Source organism: Oryx dammah, unplaced genomic scaffold (genome assembly GCF_014754425.2).
Source record: "Oryx dammah isolate SB20612 unplaced genomic scaffold, SCBI_Odam_1.1 HiC_scaffold_9, whole genome shotgun sequence".
Taxonomy (NCBI): Eukaryota; Metazoa; Chordata; class Mammalia; order Artiodactyla; family Bovidae; genus Oryx; species Oryx dammah.
Window position 1 is genome coordinate 11363666 of NW_024070193.1, and position 15367 is coordinate 11379032.

The following is a 15367-nucleotide window of genomic DNA, read 5'->3' on the forward strand; positions in this document are numbered from 1 at the left end:
TGTCCACGTGTAGAGCTGTGTCTGTGCGTACAGTTGTGTGTTGCGTGTAATGCTGTGTGTGCGGCCATGTGCAGCTCTTCATGTAAGGCTGGGTGTGTGCGCGCATGTACACAGCTGGGTGTGTAACTGCATGTCCATGTGCTGCAGCAGGGCCACGTGGCTCACTTGCTGCAGGGTACACACCAGGCCACCCGGGCTTGCGCTGTTTAAGGCCCGACATCTTTGGCGTGGCTGCCTTGGTGGGTGGGCTGGGGTGGCTGTGCAGTCCCCTCACCTCAGCACCCTGCTGCTGTCAACCCCTCTACTCCAGGGACCTGGCCCATCGCTCACGGACCCCAGGGAGCAGCTGCGCTGAGACAGCTGGAGAGGGTGAGAGCAGCGGGAAGTGAAGACAGCATGTCTGTCTCCGAGGCCTTGTCTGACAGCTCTGCACCCTTATCCTGCTGCCACCTCGCCTCCCATTAGCGATGGAGTTTGTGTTTGTTTGGGTTTGATGTGTTGGTCTGTCGCACAGCTGTGCGCTTTCCAGAGCAATGGGGCGTTGGGCTTCTGTGTCCAGGGAAAAAGCCTGTCCTTCCTCGGTGAGAATCCCCCGAGCCCACATGTAGCTGTGTGTTCCAGAGGCACCTGGGTGTGCTGTGTGCTCACAGGCCTGTGTCCGAGCTGGCCTTGCCTCTCCTGACACCTGTGGAGGAAAGGGCAGTGCCTGGGGAACACATATCGAGAGACCCTGTGCGGCTCGCACATGCTAGTTAGCGAGTGTGCAGAGTGGCTCCAGGACTACATCTCGGTGCAGCACCCCACCTTCCCAAATCCTTCAGTATAGTCTGGCGATGCTGATTATCCCTGGCCCCTACCCAGGGGCATCCTTTCTCACTCTGCTGCAGGAGGGAACAAGAGTCAAGAATGTCTTCTCAGAGCTGTCACCGCTCTGTGTGAGCTCCAGCTCCTGCTACCACTCCCTCCTACACAGCCGCCAGTTTCAGGAGCCTCTTCTCCAGCCCCCTCCCCTCCTAGATCCCCCTGCTGGCCCCAGCTTGTCCCTCAGGGTTGACCCTAAGTCCCTGGGCCTGCAACCCCACCCCCCACCCAGGCTTGGTATCTCTTTGCCATTAATACTCTTTACACATGAGAGTCGAGATTCGTGGAGGGGTCAGGGGAGGTCAGGGTTGGGGGGTTTGGGGGGTATAATGGCTTTAAAGGTCATCTGCAGGAAGGAAGAGAAGGTTCCATCTTCCTCTGACCCTTTCCCCCCTCCCCCGACCCCTTCTCGCTCCATCTCTTCCTTCTAGTGACTCAGGCCCCAGCTCTTAGTCGGGGCTGAAGACATGCCCTAACCCCAGCCCTGGCATGTGGATGGGAACGCAGTATGGGAGTGGGTAGGGAGAAGGGACGTGAGGACAGTGAGGCAGCAGGCTAAGCGCTCCCCCTTCGTCCCACGTGCCCCATTACCTATCCTCTAGGGGCACCCCACAACCCGAGAGCCAGCCTTCTCGCTCTCACAGATGGAAACCCACAGCACTGTGCGCATCCCACTGGGCTCAGTGACCTTCCCAGCCGCGTGCCTCATGCTCGCTGGTCTTCTGGGACTCAGTGTGACTTGGGGCGGAGGGGACCCGAAGCACCTGCTCTAGCAGAGAGCAGGAGAGCCCGCGGATTCAGCACCACGCGGTGGACAGCGTCGGGCCGGTGCTCCTGAAGAGCAGGGGAGTGTTGCAGGCTATGGAGGGAGGCGGAGGCCGGGTTGGGCGCGGGAGATCGGGAGTGAGGAGGGACGGAGGAGGGGTTGGGGGCGGGCCGGGGCCGGGGGCGGGGCGGGCAGCGATTGAAAGCGGCCGGCCGAGCGGGCGGGCAGAGCGCAGAGCTGCCGAGCCAGCGAGCGAGCGAGCTAGCGAGCCAGCAGGAGCTGGAACCCCGTGCCCCCGGCTCGCTCCGCTCGGTTTTTCTCCACGCCAGAGCGGAGCGCGCAAGGTAGGGTAAGCCGGGTGCTGCTGCGGCCGCCACCGACCGTATCGATCCTGGGGTCCCTCGGGCTCTCGAGTTCCGGGGCGCCCGGGGCAGGGACTGGCCAGGGCATCCAGACAGCGCTAATCAGGAGCTCCGGGAAGCGGGAAGGCAGCCCCAGGCGTCCCGCCTTTCTTCCCCAAAGATCGCACGCCCTGCATCTTGCTCCCTTGTTCCTCCTACCCCTCGGTCCTTTGGTCAGTCTTTCTGTCTGTGCCTCTGTCTGTCTCAGCCTCTCAGGCTCCATCTCCCCAAATGTTGTGGCCCAGGCTCTCAGGCTGCCCTGCTTCCGAGGTTCTCTCTCCCCTTCAAGGTTCTGTCCCTGTTGGAGCTTTGGTCTCAGCCACCCCTGTGGGAGGACTGTGGTTGACTCGTTTGGACTCAGCTCCCACTGGGTCTGTGCCCCCATCTGTGTTGGTCTTCATGCTTACCTCTCTCTCCTGTTTGCCTGCTTGAGCTGCTTCTTTCTGCAGATGCACAGGATCACAGGTCCCCTGGCCTGGCCCCAGCAGGAGTAACCCTGGGGTGCTGAGGGGCCCAAGTGAAGAGCCCTTGTCTCTGTGGCCAGGACGTGGGGTCCTTGGACTAGTTCTGCCCTTCTTCAGGCTCAGTTTCCCTCTCCTACCCTTCCCGAGCCTGTGCTATTGTGACAGCCTGTGTGGCATGGGTGTCTGGGTGGGCAGCTGGGGCACAAATGATGGGGTGCAGAGTGGAAGAGGGAGACAGGAGTCTCTGAGGGCCGGGGTGAACAGTGCCCTGAGGCCAAGGACAGGGAGATTGGAGGTGGTGACTTTCTCTGCTTGGTTGTGAATTGAAGAGAAAACGAAGGCAAAAAGTCTCAAATGGCAGTCTATATACATAGTGCTAAGGTATCCAAAAGTCTCACCCTGAGCCCTGTTCTGAGATTTTGAGCAGATGCACTGCCCGCCACCCCTGACACACACACACACTCACATCCACTTTCCCTGTTGACCTTGGGACCTGTGGCCACTTCAGTGTCCCTCCCTGGGGCCAGCCTCTCTACCTCGATGTCTAACTTTCAAGACCCAGAGTCTCTAGTTACTTCCTCGGTCAGGAGGAGAGGCTGGGAACCTTGGGTACTCATTTGAGCTTCCCTAGAGTGCGAGACTACCATTTAGAGCTTCTCCCTTCCCTCTTCCCTGGTGGGTTCTCAGCCCTCAATGGCTCCTCTCTGGAAACCCAAGGATGGGGACTGGACCCCCAAGTTTGTAACTGTGACCTTCTGCTGCAAAGCTGTTGACTTTGGGGTCCCAGGAGGTTTGTGCAGGGTGCTGGACATTCTTCTGGGTCTTCTGTTTTCTGTTTGGGCCTCTACCCTGTGTAGTTCCTCCACCTCTGCTAAATTTAGGATGAGCGCAGAGCCCATCTCCAACCCCAGATCCAGGCAGGACTGAGGGACAGGCCAAGGGGTGTCCCAGGAGCTTCTCATCCTAGTTAAGGGCACCACCTCTCCCTGGCTCCTCAGTCCCTAGGAAAGAAGTTTAGGGGAAGCAGTCAGAAGGGCTAGCCACTCTCAAGTTCCACTTCTCCCTACCTGTTTGTCTGTCTGTCTCTCTCTGCAGGAGCTGGGTCCCTCCTCATCCTCTTCCTGTCTGTCCTTTCCTGGTCTATTTCCACCTCTCTTTGCTTTTGCTGCTTCTGCCCTCCTCCCCTGGAGGCCCAGGTCTGCCGGACCCATCCATCCCCTCTGGGGCCATGGGATCACTGCTTGGGCTCCTGGCTCTGCTGCTGCTGTGGGGTGCTGTGGCTGAAGGCCCAGCCAAGAAGGTGCTGACCCTGGAGGGGGACCTGGTTCTGGGTGGGCTGTTTCCAGTACATCAGAAGGGTGGCCCAGCAGAGGAGTGTGGTCCTGTCAATGAACATCGCGGCATCCAGCGTCTGGAGGCCATGCTTTTTGCGCTGGATCGTATTAACCGTGACCCGAGTCTGCTCCCAGGAGTGCGCCTGGGTGCGCACATCCTCGACAGTTGCTCCAAGGACACGCATGCTCTGGAGCAGGCACTTGACTTTGTGCGTGCCTCACTCAGCCGTGGTGCCGATGGCTCACGCCACATTTGCCCTGACGGCTCTTATGCCACCCATGGAGATGCTCCCACTGCCATCACTGGTGTCATTGGCGGCTCCTACAGCGATGTCTCCATCCAGGTACATGGGGGCTGTGGAAATGGAGGCTGGGCAGGGAAGCCAGAGGGGGCGGGTACCTGGAATTCCAGCTGAGCAGGGACTCTGGGTTACTGTGCACTGGAAGAGGACTAGAGGCTTCCTGTGAGTAGCTTTTTAAAGAAGTCTAAGAGAGTGCCCCTGTGGAAAAGTGGGGGTCAAGTTTTAGAGATTATGCAAGGAAAACATCCCACTTCCAAGACACACACACACATCTGATGTTAAACAGCCCTAAGAAGCTTAATAGCCAGGCCTTTTGTGTCAGAACTCTAGTTTTGAATCCTGGTTTTCCCACTCACTGTGTGACTCTGCGCATTATTTCTCTCTTCTGCAGCTCAGTTTCATCCTTATAAAACGGGATAATGCTTACCACTCTTAGGGGTGTGGTGGTAATTTAATGAGGTAACACATGCAAAGCGTGAATCAAGGGGGCTGGCAGATCGTAAGAATGTAATCAATATTAGCTGCTGCTGTTCTTAAGCCACTTTATAGATGAGGAAACTGAGGCTTAGAGAGAGGCAGGCCACAAGTCCAGGTGCTCACAAGTGGAGACATGAACGTAGGGCTCTCAGCCAAGGACCTCGGGGACTGTCAGATCATCTCTCTGTGTATTGGAAAGGGGGAGACAGAAACCAAGAGCAACCCAGAGAAGAGAAACAGGGGAGGGGGCCCCAGAAGGAAGAGAAGCAGGATGTGTGTGGAGCTGAGGAGGAGGGTACCCCAGGATCTGCAGTAAGTGCAGGATGACCAGGTGAGGGGGAGGGACCCAGGCCCTCCTGTTCTTCCCACAAGGGGTCAGCAGAAGGCACAGCTGATGGCCTTTGGCACATCTGGCTGCTGCGGCCCAGGGGGATCCTTCTTGTCCTTGACTGGGTTCCACCTCTTGCCTGGACCCTTACCTGTCTAGTGCCAGCCTAGGCTGCTGGAAGATGAGGCCAGAGCTGAGATTGGTGTTGGGAGTTGCAAGGAGGGCCTCGTCTAGGGGCCTCAGCTGCCTCGAGGATGCCAGCGGAGGGCATTGCCATCAGAAACCAGGCCGGGACCCCTGACCCAGAACGCTTATTTAGGAGAGAGGAAGCAGGAGTCTGAACCATGGAGGCAGCTTCTGGCCTGGGGTGGGGAGGGGGGCCTGCTCACACGCCTATCGCAGGGAATGAATGACCAGTTCTGCTGGGCCTGCTACTGGATGTGGCCAGCGGCAGCTTGGACAGGCGTGGCTGCACCGGCACCTCCATCTGTAGTCTGGGCTGGGGGCAGGGATGGGGAGGCAGCCTCCCACTGCTGATGTCTTCAGGGGCCTCTGGGGTGCTTTCCTAGCACCCCCTCTGCACAATTCTTTTCAGGGTCCCTTGTATTTACCTCCAGGAGCCCAGTTACCTCTGCCTCACCCCAAGCTGCCTGACTCCCGCAGCAGGACCCACAGCTCAGCATCCATCTGCTTTTTCCTTGTCTGGGTCAAAACAAGGCTCAGTCCTTTATCCTGCGGCTGCACCTGTCTGGAATGGTTCGTCCACATTCCTGCCCCTTCTCTCTCGCCGAAATCCCTATCATCTTCCAGGCACTGTGGCTTCATGTACATCAATATTCTTAATCAGCTCAGCAACCTGGGAAGGCAGGAATGAGAAACTGAGGTTCAGGGAATTTCCTAACTTGCCCGGGGGCGCAGAGTCAGACAGTACAGGGAAGGTGCTGACACTGCCCAAGTAACTGTCTATGTCCCAGCTGCAAACACAGGGCCTGACTCCCTCTCGTGGAACCTGGGCCACACCCTGCTCTCACCCACCATGCCACCAGGTTCTTGGCTGGACTCCACTCTTAGGGGCACATCTCAGGGATCTGAGGGTGAAGACTGGCTGCCAGGTAGGCAGGAAGCCTTGTTAATTTCTGGCTCAGGCATCCAATAGAGACCCACTCTTGGGCTCTCAGGGCTATGGAGCCCTCAAATCTTAGTCTTCCTTCTTTGGGGAGCCTTTTCCTTGTCTTTCCATCATCCCATCAGCATTGACTCTGGGATAGAGAGCTTAAGACCCCTGAGCATCCCAGAGGCCATCCAGTGCCTCCTCCCTGTGCAGCCAATGGATAACCTATCTCCACTCAGGACTTAGGTTTTTCCTTAGCTCTCTCCTTTTGCCTCAGCTGTGCATCTGAAGGGAGACAGGGGAGGGGTTCGAGTGTGGCTCAGGACCGCGGTGCCTTGGCCCTAGGTCTTTCTGAGCCCTTAGGAAGGGACAGAAAACTTGCTGCCCCCAGGGGGAAGACACATCAAGACGATGTAGGTCTTTGGAGAGAGGGAGACATCATGACATCATGACATAGGTGACCACATGGGCACTTGATCCCAAAGTCTGATAGCTGGATTGAGGGGCACAGCCGTCTCTAGCATTTGACTTGGTCTCTATCTTTGCCCTCTCGACCACCACCCGCCCCCACCCCCCACCCATCCCACTGCAGGTGGCCAACCTCCTGCGGCTATTTCAGATCCCTCAGATCAGCTATGCCTCCACCAGTGCCAAGCTGAGTGATAAGTCCCGCTATGACTACTTTGCCCGCACGGTGCCCCCCGACTTCTTCCAAGCCAAAGCCATGGCTGAGATTCTCCGCTTCTTCAACTGGACCTACGTATCCACCGTGGCATCCGAGGGTGACTATGGCGAGACAGGCATCGAAGCCTTTGAGCTAGAGGCCCGCGCCCGCAACATCTGCGTGGCCACCTCGGAGAAGGTGGGCCGCGCCATGAGCCGCGCGGCCTTCGAGGGCGTGGTGCGAGCCCTGCTGCAGAAGCCCAGTGCCCGTGTGGCTGTCCTGTTCACCCGCTCCGAAGACGCCCGCGAGCTCCTTGCTGCCACCCAGCGCCTCAATGCCAGCTTTACCTGGGTTGCCAGCGATGGCTGGGGGGCCCTGGAGAGTGTGGTAGCAGGCAGTGAGGGTGCTGCTGAAGGCGCCATCACCATAGAGCTGGCTTCCTACCCCATCAGTGACTTTGCCTCCTACTTCCAGAGCCTGGACCCGTGGAACAACAGCCGGAACCCCTGGTTCCGTGAATTTTGGGAGCAGAGGTTCCGCTGCAGCTTCCGGCAGCAAGACTGTGCGGCTCACTCCCTGCGGGCCGTGCCCTTTGAGCAAGAGTCCAAGATCATGTTTGTGGTCAACGCTGTGTACGCCATGGCCCACGCCCTGCACAACATGCATCGTGCCCTCTGCCCCAACACCACCCACCTCTGTGATGCAATGCGGCCCGTCAACGGGCGCCGCCTCTACAAAGACTTCGTGCTCAATGTCAAGTTCGATGGTAATGGTGCCGGCCAGGTCCACCAGGCTGCTGGCTCTCGGAGGGTGAGAGGGAGCAGGCCCTCAGGTTCTAGCACATGGCTAGGAAAATACAGCCCACTGCAAGTCAGGGACTTACCCAAAGGGCTGGTGTCAGAGTTGGGACAAGGTCAGTCAGGCAGGGAAGATTCCAACAGGAGAGAGGCCTGAGGTGCCACTTCCTGAGATCCTTCCAGAGAGTAGACATCTGGCCTGGCTCTGCACTGTGAGGGCCTCTGCTTCCTGCTTGGGCCTTGCCTTCTATCTCCTGCCTCTTTATCACGCAGGGAGTAGGATCGGGAGACCTCAAGCCCGTTGTAAGGCAGCAGGATATCAGAGAGAGTGAGAATAAAGGTGCGTCAGGATGACCCTCTATTTTCCAGGAAAATTTCTATTCCTAATCTTGCTTTTCCACTCGAGGTGGCCGTGGTCTCTTCAAACCAAAAGTTATCTTAATAAAAGTTCCAGCTTCAAGAAAAATAAATGCCACAGAGTCATCACTGTGCTTCAGAAAGAATGACTGCAGAAACAGCAAGAGAGGGTGCCAGGGCTGACAAAGCTTGGAGCGCTGGATCAGGATCAAGAAGAGTAGCAATTTCTATAAGATTGACATTCAGAGTCATGGGAGAGTCAGGCTGGGGGTTAGTGTTGCATTTGGGTCTGATTGGGTTGACATTAGAACAAGGCTAAATTTAGCCCTCTGGGCTAAGTGGAATTTATAGTAGGGCTCAAGTTGGATTTTGAGGACTTCGAGGAGTGGGTAGAAAGAGTAGAGCCTGTGGGGGACCTGCATTTGAATCCAGGCTGCACCATTCACCATGGAGTCTTAAGCATATCATCTGCTAACTTTAACGCCACTTGTCACTGGGACCTGGGATGATGGGGTTCCTGCCTTCTCAGCCTGCTTGGGCAATGTGAGGATCACAGTGGGATGGGGGTGGGGAGTGCAGTGATTTGTGAGCTGCCTGCCAAGCACATTCTGGTAAACATCAGTGGTTCCAGATGACCACTGAGGTTGGGATTCGCTTATACTACAATCAGTATTAGGACTGGTCGGGGGTTGGAGCTGGAGATATCACTGATGGGATTAAGTAGGACCAGGACTAGACCTAAGGTCAAGTTTAGCTTTTGGGGGTCTCCATGTTAAGTTTGGAAAAAGGGTTGTGGTGTGTTTTGGGATACAGTTGGGGTTTGGGTTGGAAGGTCTAAGACTGGGGTTTGGGAGTCATGGTTGAGTTGGTGTGGGCATTAGGTTTGTGGAGATGACTGAACTTTAAGGCTGGGGTTCTGTTTGGGGCTTGGGGTCTGTTATTTGTTTAGGCCTCTCATTTAGAAAAATGGCTGAGGTTAGGCAGGTTTTTGTGCTGGGGAGAGGATCAGAAGGACAAGGACTGACTTCAGCTCTGGGGTTTGGGTTCCATGTTAGGGCTGAGGTCACATCAGGATGACCCACCAATCCAACCCTCTCTTCCTTCCCTCCCCAACCCCAGCCCCCTTCCGCCCAGCTGACACCCACAGCGAGGTCCGCTTCGACCGCTTTGGGGACGGTATTGGTCGCTACAACATCTTCACCTACCTGCGGGCAGGCGGTGGGCGCTATCGCTACCAGAAGGTGGGCTACTGGGCAGAAGGCCTGACGCTGGACACCAGCCTCATCCCCTGGGCCTCACCCTCAGCCGGTCCCTTGCCCGCCTCTCGCTGCAGTGAGCCCTGCCTCCAGAATGAGGTGAAGAGCGTGCAGCCGGGGGAGGTCTGCTGCTGGCTCTGCATTCCCTGCCAGCCCTATGAGTACCGGCTGGATGAGTTCACCTGCGCCGACTGTGGCCTGGGCTACTGGCCCAACGCCAGCCTCACTGGCTGCTTCGAGCTGCCCCAGGAATACATCCGCTGGGGCGATGCCTGGGCCGTGGGACCTGTCACCATCGCCTGCCTAGGCGCCCTGGCCACCCTCTTTGTGCTGGGTGTCTTCGTGAGGCACAACGCCACCCCTGTGGTCAAGGCCTCGGGCCGAGAGCTCTGCTATATCCTGCTGGGCGGCGTCTTCCTCTGCTACTGTATGACCTTCGTCTTCATCGCCAAGCCATCCACAGCGGTGTGCACCTTACGGCGCCTCGGTCTGGGCACTGCCTTCTCCGTCTGCTACTCAGCTCTGCTCACCAAGACCAACCGCATCGCGCGCATCTTCGGTGGGGCCCGGGAGGGAGCCCAGCGGCCGCGCTTCATCAGCCCTGCCTCGCAGGTGGCCATCTGCCTGGCCCTTATCTCGGGCCAGCTGCTCATCGTGGCCACCTGGCTGGTGGTGGAGGCCCCGGGCACAGGCAAGGAGACAGCCCCTGAGCGACGGGAGGTAGTGACACTGCGCTGTAACCACCGCGATGCAAGCATGCTGGGTTCGCTGGCCTACAACGTGCTCCTCATTGCGCTCTGCACGCTCTACGCCTTTAAGACCCGCAAGTGCCCCGAGAACTTCAATGAGGCCAAGTTCATCGGCTTTACCATGTACACCACCTGCATTATCTGGCTGGCCTTCCTGCCCATCTTCTATGTCACCTCCAGTGACTACCGGGTGAGCGACCTGCTCCAGGGCAGGCTGAGGTGGGGGAGGGGGGCAGAGCAGGACATGGGACCTTCTGTTTCCTGGTACCTCACTGAGTCTTCTGATAACTCTGAGGCTCCAACAGGTTAAATGCTCACCCAGGAGCTCACAGCTTATGGTGGCCCAGCTGGGACTGGAGGGCAAGGTGGGAAGGCTGAGTGGGGCCTAGAAGGAGTCCTGGAACTGAACTTTGCAGTGCAGTCAGTTTGGAATAGGTAGGCTGGAGGTGGGGAGGACAGTCAATACGGAAACTGATCGGAACAGAGGGTCTGCATTGCCCTCCCCTCTGCCTCCCTGAGTTGCAGTGGGGGGTGTACATGGTGGAAAGGTAGGCAGAGGTGAGAAGGAGGCAGGAATGGGAATGACAGGGCAGGGCTCTGGAGCCAGCAGCTCCAAGGGGTGCGATGCTCTGAGGCCCCTCGGAGCTGGGCAGTGTGACGTGGCACCCCCGGAGATGTGTGACTCTGGGGCTGAGAGATGAAACCAGCGAAGTCAGGAAAGGTGAAGCAAGGAGTGGGAGGTGATCTGGGATGTAGAGTTCGGGAAGGTCAAAGCAGGTGAAAACTGTACCCCAGTTGGTGGCTTCCAAGCAAAATTCCAACTGGCACTGAATGCTCCACGGTCCGCTCAGCTTCAAGGGACAATGGCTGCTTCAGATGGGGCGCTCAGGGAAGGCCTTTCCGAGGAGGTGACAGGTGAGGGGCACTCTGAACAATAAGAGGATGGTCTTGGGTGATCCTCGTGACTCTGGAGTAAATTCCGTGGCTCTCCGCATTTTACAGATGAAGAAATGGAGACTCAGGGAAGTTCAATCCCTTCCCTTAGGTCACTCAGCATGGGAGTATAGAGCAGGGTCTGAGCTGACAATCTTAACAATTAAAGGAGCAGGAAAATCGAGGCCACAGCCCCTGCAAAGGCCCCCTCCCTCAGGACAGAGGTACAGTGGGCAGGGCCAGGGCCAGCTGGGCTTGGCTGCTCGAGCACCTGCTCAACCACCCGCCTGGGCGGTGGAGGCCGGAGCTGGGGAGGGAAGCTGCTGTGACTCAGCCTGCATTTGCATATCACTTGCACTTGCATGCCAGTCATAATTGGCTAAGGACTCAGACGGGAGGGACACACACCGATCCCAAACACGCATGCACACGCACGTATCCCCACATCCACACACAAGTGCACATACCTGCACAGCTGGCATGCATCCATATCTACCCACCTACACACATCCGTACACATGCATCCTACACTTTGACACACAACTGCACACTCTCACCAACCCCTGCACACACGCCCACGTACAGATACACATGCAATTACATGCCAACACTCCACGCCTGCATCCCTACACACACACATGCCTGCACACACACTCCCATGCATACATGCACCTTGCATGTTCAGCCTAACCCCACAGCTAGAACTTTGGTCTTTCTGGAAGACAGTGCACTGAGGCTGATGCTGGGACTGTGCCCAACCTTCCTGAAAATTCTCTGGGGCTTGGCAAATGGACCAAGGCCCAGGGCTGGATGCTTTCGGTCCCCCTGCTCCCTACCCCACCACCCGGGGAGGGTTCCCGGGGCCAGGGCCAGGCCCGTGGGACAGACTCATCCTGGACCTCTCCCACTGCAGGTGCAGACCACCACCATGTGCGTGTCGGTCAGCCTCAGCGGCTCTGTGGTGCTCGGCTGTCTGTTTGCACCCAAGCTGCACATCATCCTGTTTCAGCCGCAAAAGAACGTGGTCAGCCACCGCACGCCCACCAGCCGCTTCGGCAGCGCTGCTGCCAGAGCCAGCTCCAGCCTCGGCCAAGGTCAGCATCCATCTGTAAGAAGCCCCCGCCCCAGCTCTCAGCATGGGGGCCACTTCCTGGGTTGCTGAGATTCCTTGGCTGGGGGTGGAGTGCCCCCTAGATGAGGCTGAACAGGAGTGGGGTGGTGGCGGGTGGTGACCTGCTCCCCGCAGTCCTGCCTCCCTGATGCCCACCGACTGTGAAGGGGCCTCAGGACTAGCCCCAACCTCCAGTTTCCTCTTCCTAGGGTCTGGCTCCCAGTTTGTCCCCACTGTTTGCAACGGCCGCGAGGTGGTGGACTCAACAACATCGTCGCTTTGAGGATCCCCACACTCCTTCCCTGACACGGCTGCTCCCCAGAACCCAGTGCAGACCCGTGTCCAGGGCCAGGAGGAAGATGGCTGGAGCACTGCAATAATGCCAACCCCGTGCCCACCCCCAGCGCCACTCGCCACCCTTACTCCAACCCTTTAGAGTCAGATGCCAGGATCCTTGGCCTGGGAGCCTCAATAATGACCACCAACTGCCGTTGTAGCTGTGTTCCCTCCTTGCCAAGCCCAGGACTTGGAAGGGAGCGAGCCAGGGTCTGCTCTGCCCTGGAATAAAGTGGCTGAGGACTGCAGGCCCCAAATCCCCAATCAGCAAAGGTGCTTCCAGCCCTACCCCTCCTTCCTTCTAGGGCCTTTTAAATTTTTTATATAACTTATTTCGGGATAGGGAGGGGGGTTAAAATAGGGGCTGTCCCTCCTCCTGCACAGTAGTTTGTCCTGTGGTTTATTTTGTATTATCTGTAAATGAAGTGTCTTTATTAAAAAAAAAAGAAAATCACACCTTGCCTCTGATCCAGGGAGGTCCTTTCATCCCCGCCCCAGCCCCTCAGCCTTCATTTTGCTAGAATTTGTTCACTCTGCTCTGTGCCTGTGCTAGGAGGACCGAATCCTGCCTGATGGAGAGACAAAAAATGAATAAGTCATCCTTCCTTGAAAGGAGCTGCCACAGACTGGCCAAAGCACCACTGGGGTGAGGATGGGAGGTTTAAATGGATACAAGCTCATCTGGCCGTCTAGGGCAGAACTTGGGCAGTGCGAGCGATGTAGCAGGAGAGGCAGCTGACTGTGATCCTTGGCTCCTGCCTAGCATTTGAGGAGCCTCTGGTCAGTGCAGAGCCAGGCTGGACATCTGAGGTGGAGGGAGCCAAGAGGAGGCTTGAGCATCGTGAGGAAGGAGGAGGTGGGGCAGAGAGGGGAGTTGGAGAGGCCATCTGCTGTTAGTCCGATAAGAGGAGGGAGAAGAGGCCTTTCTCTCTCTCTAAAGGAAGTCGCTCAGCTGTTGGATGGTGGAGCCCAGCGTCCTCGGGCAGCCCCCGAGATTGCAGTCTGAGATTTACCAGCAGAGGGCGCTGAGACACAGGCTCGGCCGCACTGCGCCGCCAAGCAACCGCTGCCCTCATGTGGCCTAGGGGGCTGTGGGCACCCGACTACCACAGGAGCTGAGGAACCTCTTTGGGGGAAACCGCAGAGGGTGGTATCTCAGAGGGACAAAGTCCTGCACTGGGAGACGGGCAGGCCAAGGACATTTGTTATTTTTAAGTGAATTCATTTGCATCTATAGACTAGTGAGGCTGTGGGCTAACAAGTTAACTTTGGGCTAACAATTTAAGAAATGAAAACAGAAAACTGAAAAAAGAAAATTGTAGGAGTGGCTTTCCCTCTCGAGCCAATATCTGGGGTGTAGGGATGCCAAACAAAACACAGAATGCCCAGTCAAGTCTGAATGTTAAGTAAACAATGAAAGCTTTTTTTGGCGTGAGCATATCCCATATTTGGGATATACTTATACTAAACATTTTTATTGTTTATCTGACATTCAAATTTAACTGGGCGTCCTGTGTTTCCGGGCTTCCCCAGTGGCTCACTGGTAAAGAATCTGTCAGCAATAAAAGAGGCGTAGGAGACTGGAGTTCAATCTCTGGGTCGGGAAGATCCCTGGAGGAGGGAATGGTAACTCACTCCAATACACTTGCCTGGAGAATCCCATGGACAGAGGAGCCTGGTGGGCTACAGTCCATGGGGTCGCAGAGAGTCGAGCACGACTTTGCGACTAAACAACAACGAACATGGTTCACAGCTTAAAAGGTACAAACGGGTAGTCAGTGAAGAATCTGCTTCTATCCCTGCTACCCATCCAGAGAGAAGGGCCCAGAGGCCTGGGGATGGGGAAGAAGGGCAGGAGGCGAGTGAAGAATTCCTAAAGTCGGTGCTCAATCTGTGGGCCAGTCCCTTTCCTTCCCTGGGCCCCTCCTCCCTCCCCTCCCTTGGCATCCCCACTCCACGACAGGTGTTGTAGGCGGAGAATCTCACCTGAGCCCTCCTCCCTTAGACCAGCCAACAGCAGGACTCCGCTCAGGGAGGGGATATGGTGGGGCGAGGTGGAGGAACCGTGTCTGCTTTTAGGGGGACCGAGGCCCCGGCGTCCCTTCGAGGACCCTTCCAATCGGGCAACCCTGGAGAGAGACCGGCGCCGCAGCAAATGAGGGTTATCGCCGGGGCGTGGATCCCGGGGGCGTGGCCCCCGAGAGCAACCCAGTCCCGCCTCCGCCGCGTCGCCATTGGGCGAGGCTGGGGAGGGGCGGGGCCGCCTGCTGGCCGCTGTGGAAGACCGCAGAGGGGGTGGGCTGAACTCCGCGACGGTGCGCGACTGTGCGAGACGACGCGAAGGTGCGAGAGGCTGCGCGGCGAACGTTAGCGGCCCGGACGACACGGCGCGGAACGTCCCGGCTCCCGACACCCAGACGGCTTGTGGCGCCAGAGGGCTCTTGAAGGGACCGCGGCACGGCCACAGCGCGAAGTCTCTCCCAGTCCGTTTAAGTAAGGCTGCATTTTGTATTTCCACACAGTTGAACGTCCCGGCGGCTAATTAAATGGTGACTAAGGGAAACCCTGAGGGAAAGCTCCTATGGTTGCGGTCCGTAGCTGCCTGTGAGAATGGCTGGCAGCTTTTTTCTGACGTACCTTGCAACCATGAGAAGTGCAGCAGCGAGCGGCGAGGTTGAAACGTATGTGACAGTTCTTTACCCCCATTTTCAGCGGAGTGGGGCGCGCAAATCAGTGAGCTTGGGATGGAGACTAGTTGAAGCATAAGGGCAACTTTAAGTCCGTTAGCGAAGCTGTGGGGAAGGGGCGGTGCTACACTCTTAACTGTGTGCCTGAGATGTCCCTATTCTTTCTCTAGTCCGCCTCATGACCCAGTCACCCGCTAGAGGGAGGTGTGCGTGTGTGTTTTTAATGGAGGGAATTTAAAATTTTAATTTATTTCTGTGTCTTTCTTTTTGTTTGTTTGCTGGTTTGTTTCACCGCACTGGGTCTTGGTTGTTGCTCTGGCTCTTTCTAACTGCGGGTAGCTGGGGCTACTCTTCGTTCCAGTGCCCGGGCTGATGGCGGTGGCTTCTCTTGTTGGGAAGCACAGGCTTTAGGGCGCGCGGGCTTCGTTGTACG

General features: G+C 57.2%; 1 protein-coding gene across 1 annotated transcript; it reads left to right on the forward strand.

Moving 5' to 3' along the window:
• Positions 1–3550: 3550 nt before the first annotated feature.
• Positions 3551–12708, forward strand: GRM2 (glutamate metabotropic receptor 2). The gene is made up of 5 exons (XM_040247092.1): positions 3551–4170; positions 6637–7474; positions 8982–10057; positions 11714–11894; positions 12121–12708. Exons 1-5 carry the CDS (start codon positions 3721–3723, stop codon positions 12192–12194), a joined length of 2619 nt encoding a protein of 872 aa, XP_040103026.1. The 5' UTR covers positions 3551–3720; the 3' UTR covers positions 12195–12708.
• The last annotated feature ends 2659 nt before the right edge of the window (positions 12709–15367 follow it).

Bases quoted from the DNA above. Each gene is read 5' to 3' on its own strand.
- GRM2 (XM_040247092.1), top strand. From the start codon at position 3,721: ATGGGATCACTGCTTGGGCTCCTGGCTCTGCTGCTGCTGTGGGGTGCT. The intron at 7,475-8,981 runs GTAATGGTGCCG...CCCCAACCCCAG, and splicing joins GCTCAATGTCAAGTTCGATG to CCCCCTTCCGCCCAGCTGAC. The intron at 11,895-12,120 runs GTCAGCATCCAT...TCCTCTTCCTAG, and splicing joins CAGCTCCAGCCTCGGCCAAG to GGTCTGGCTCCCAGTTTGTC.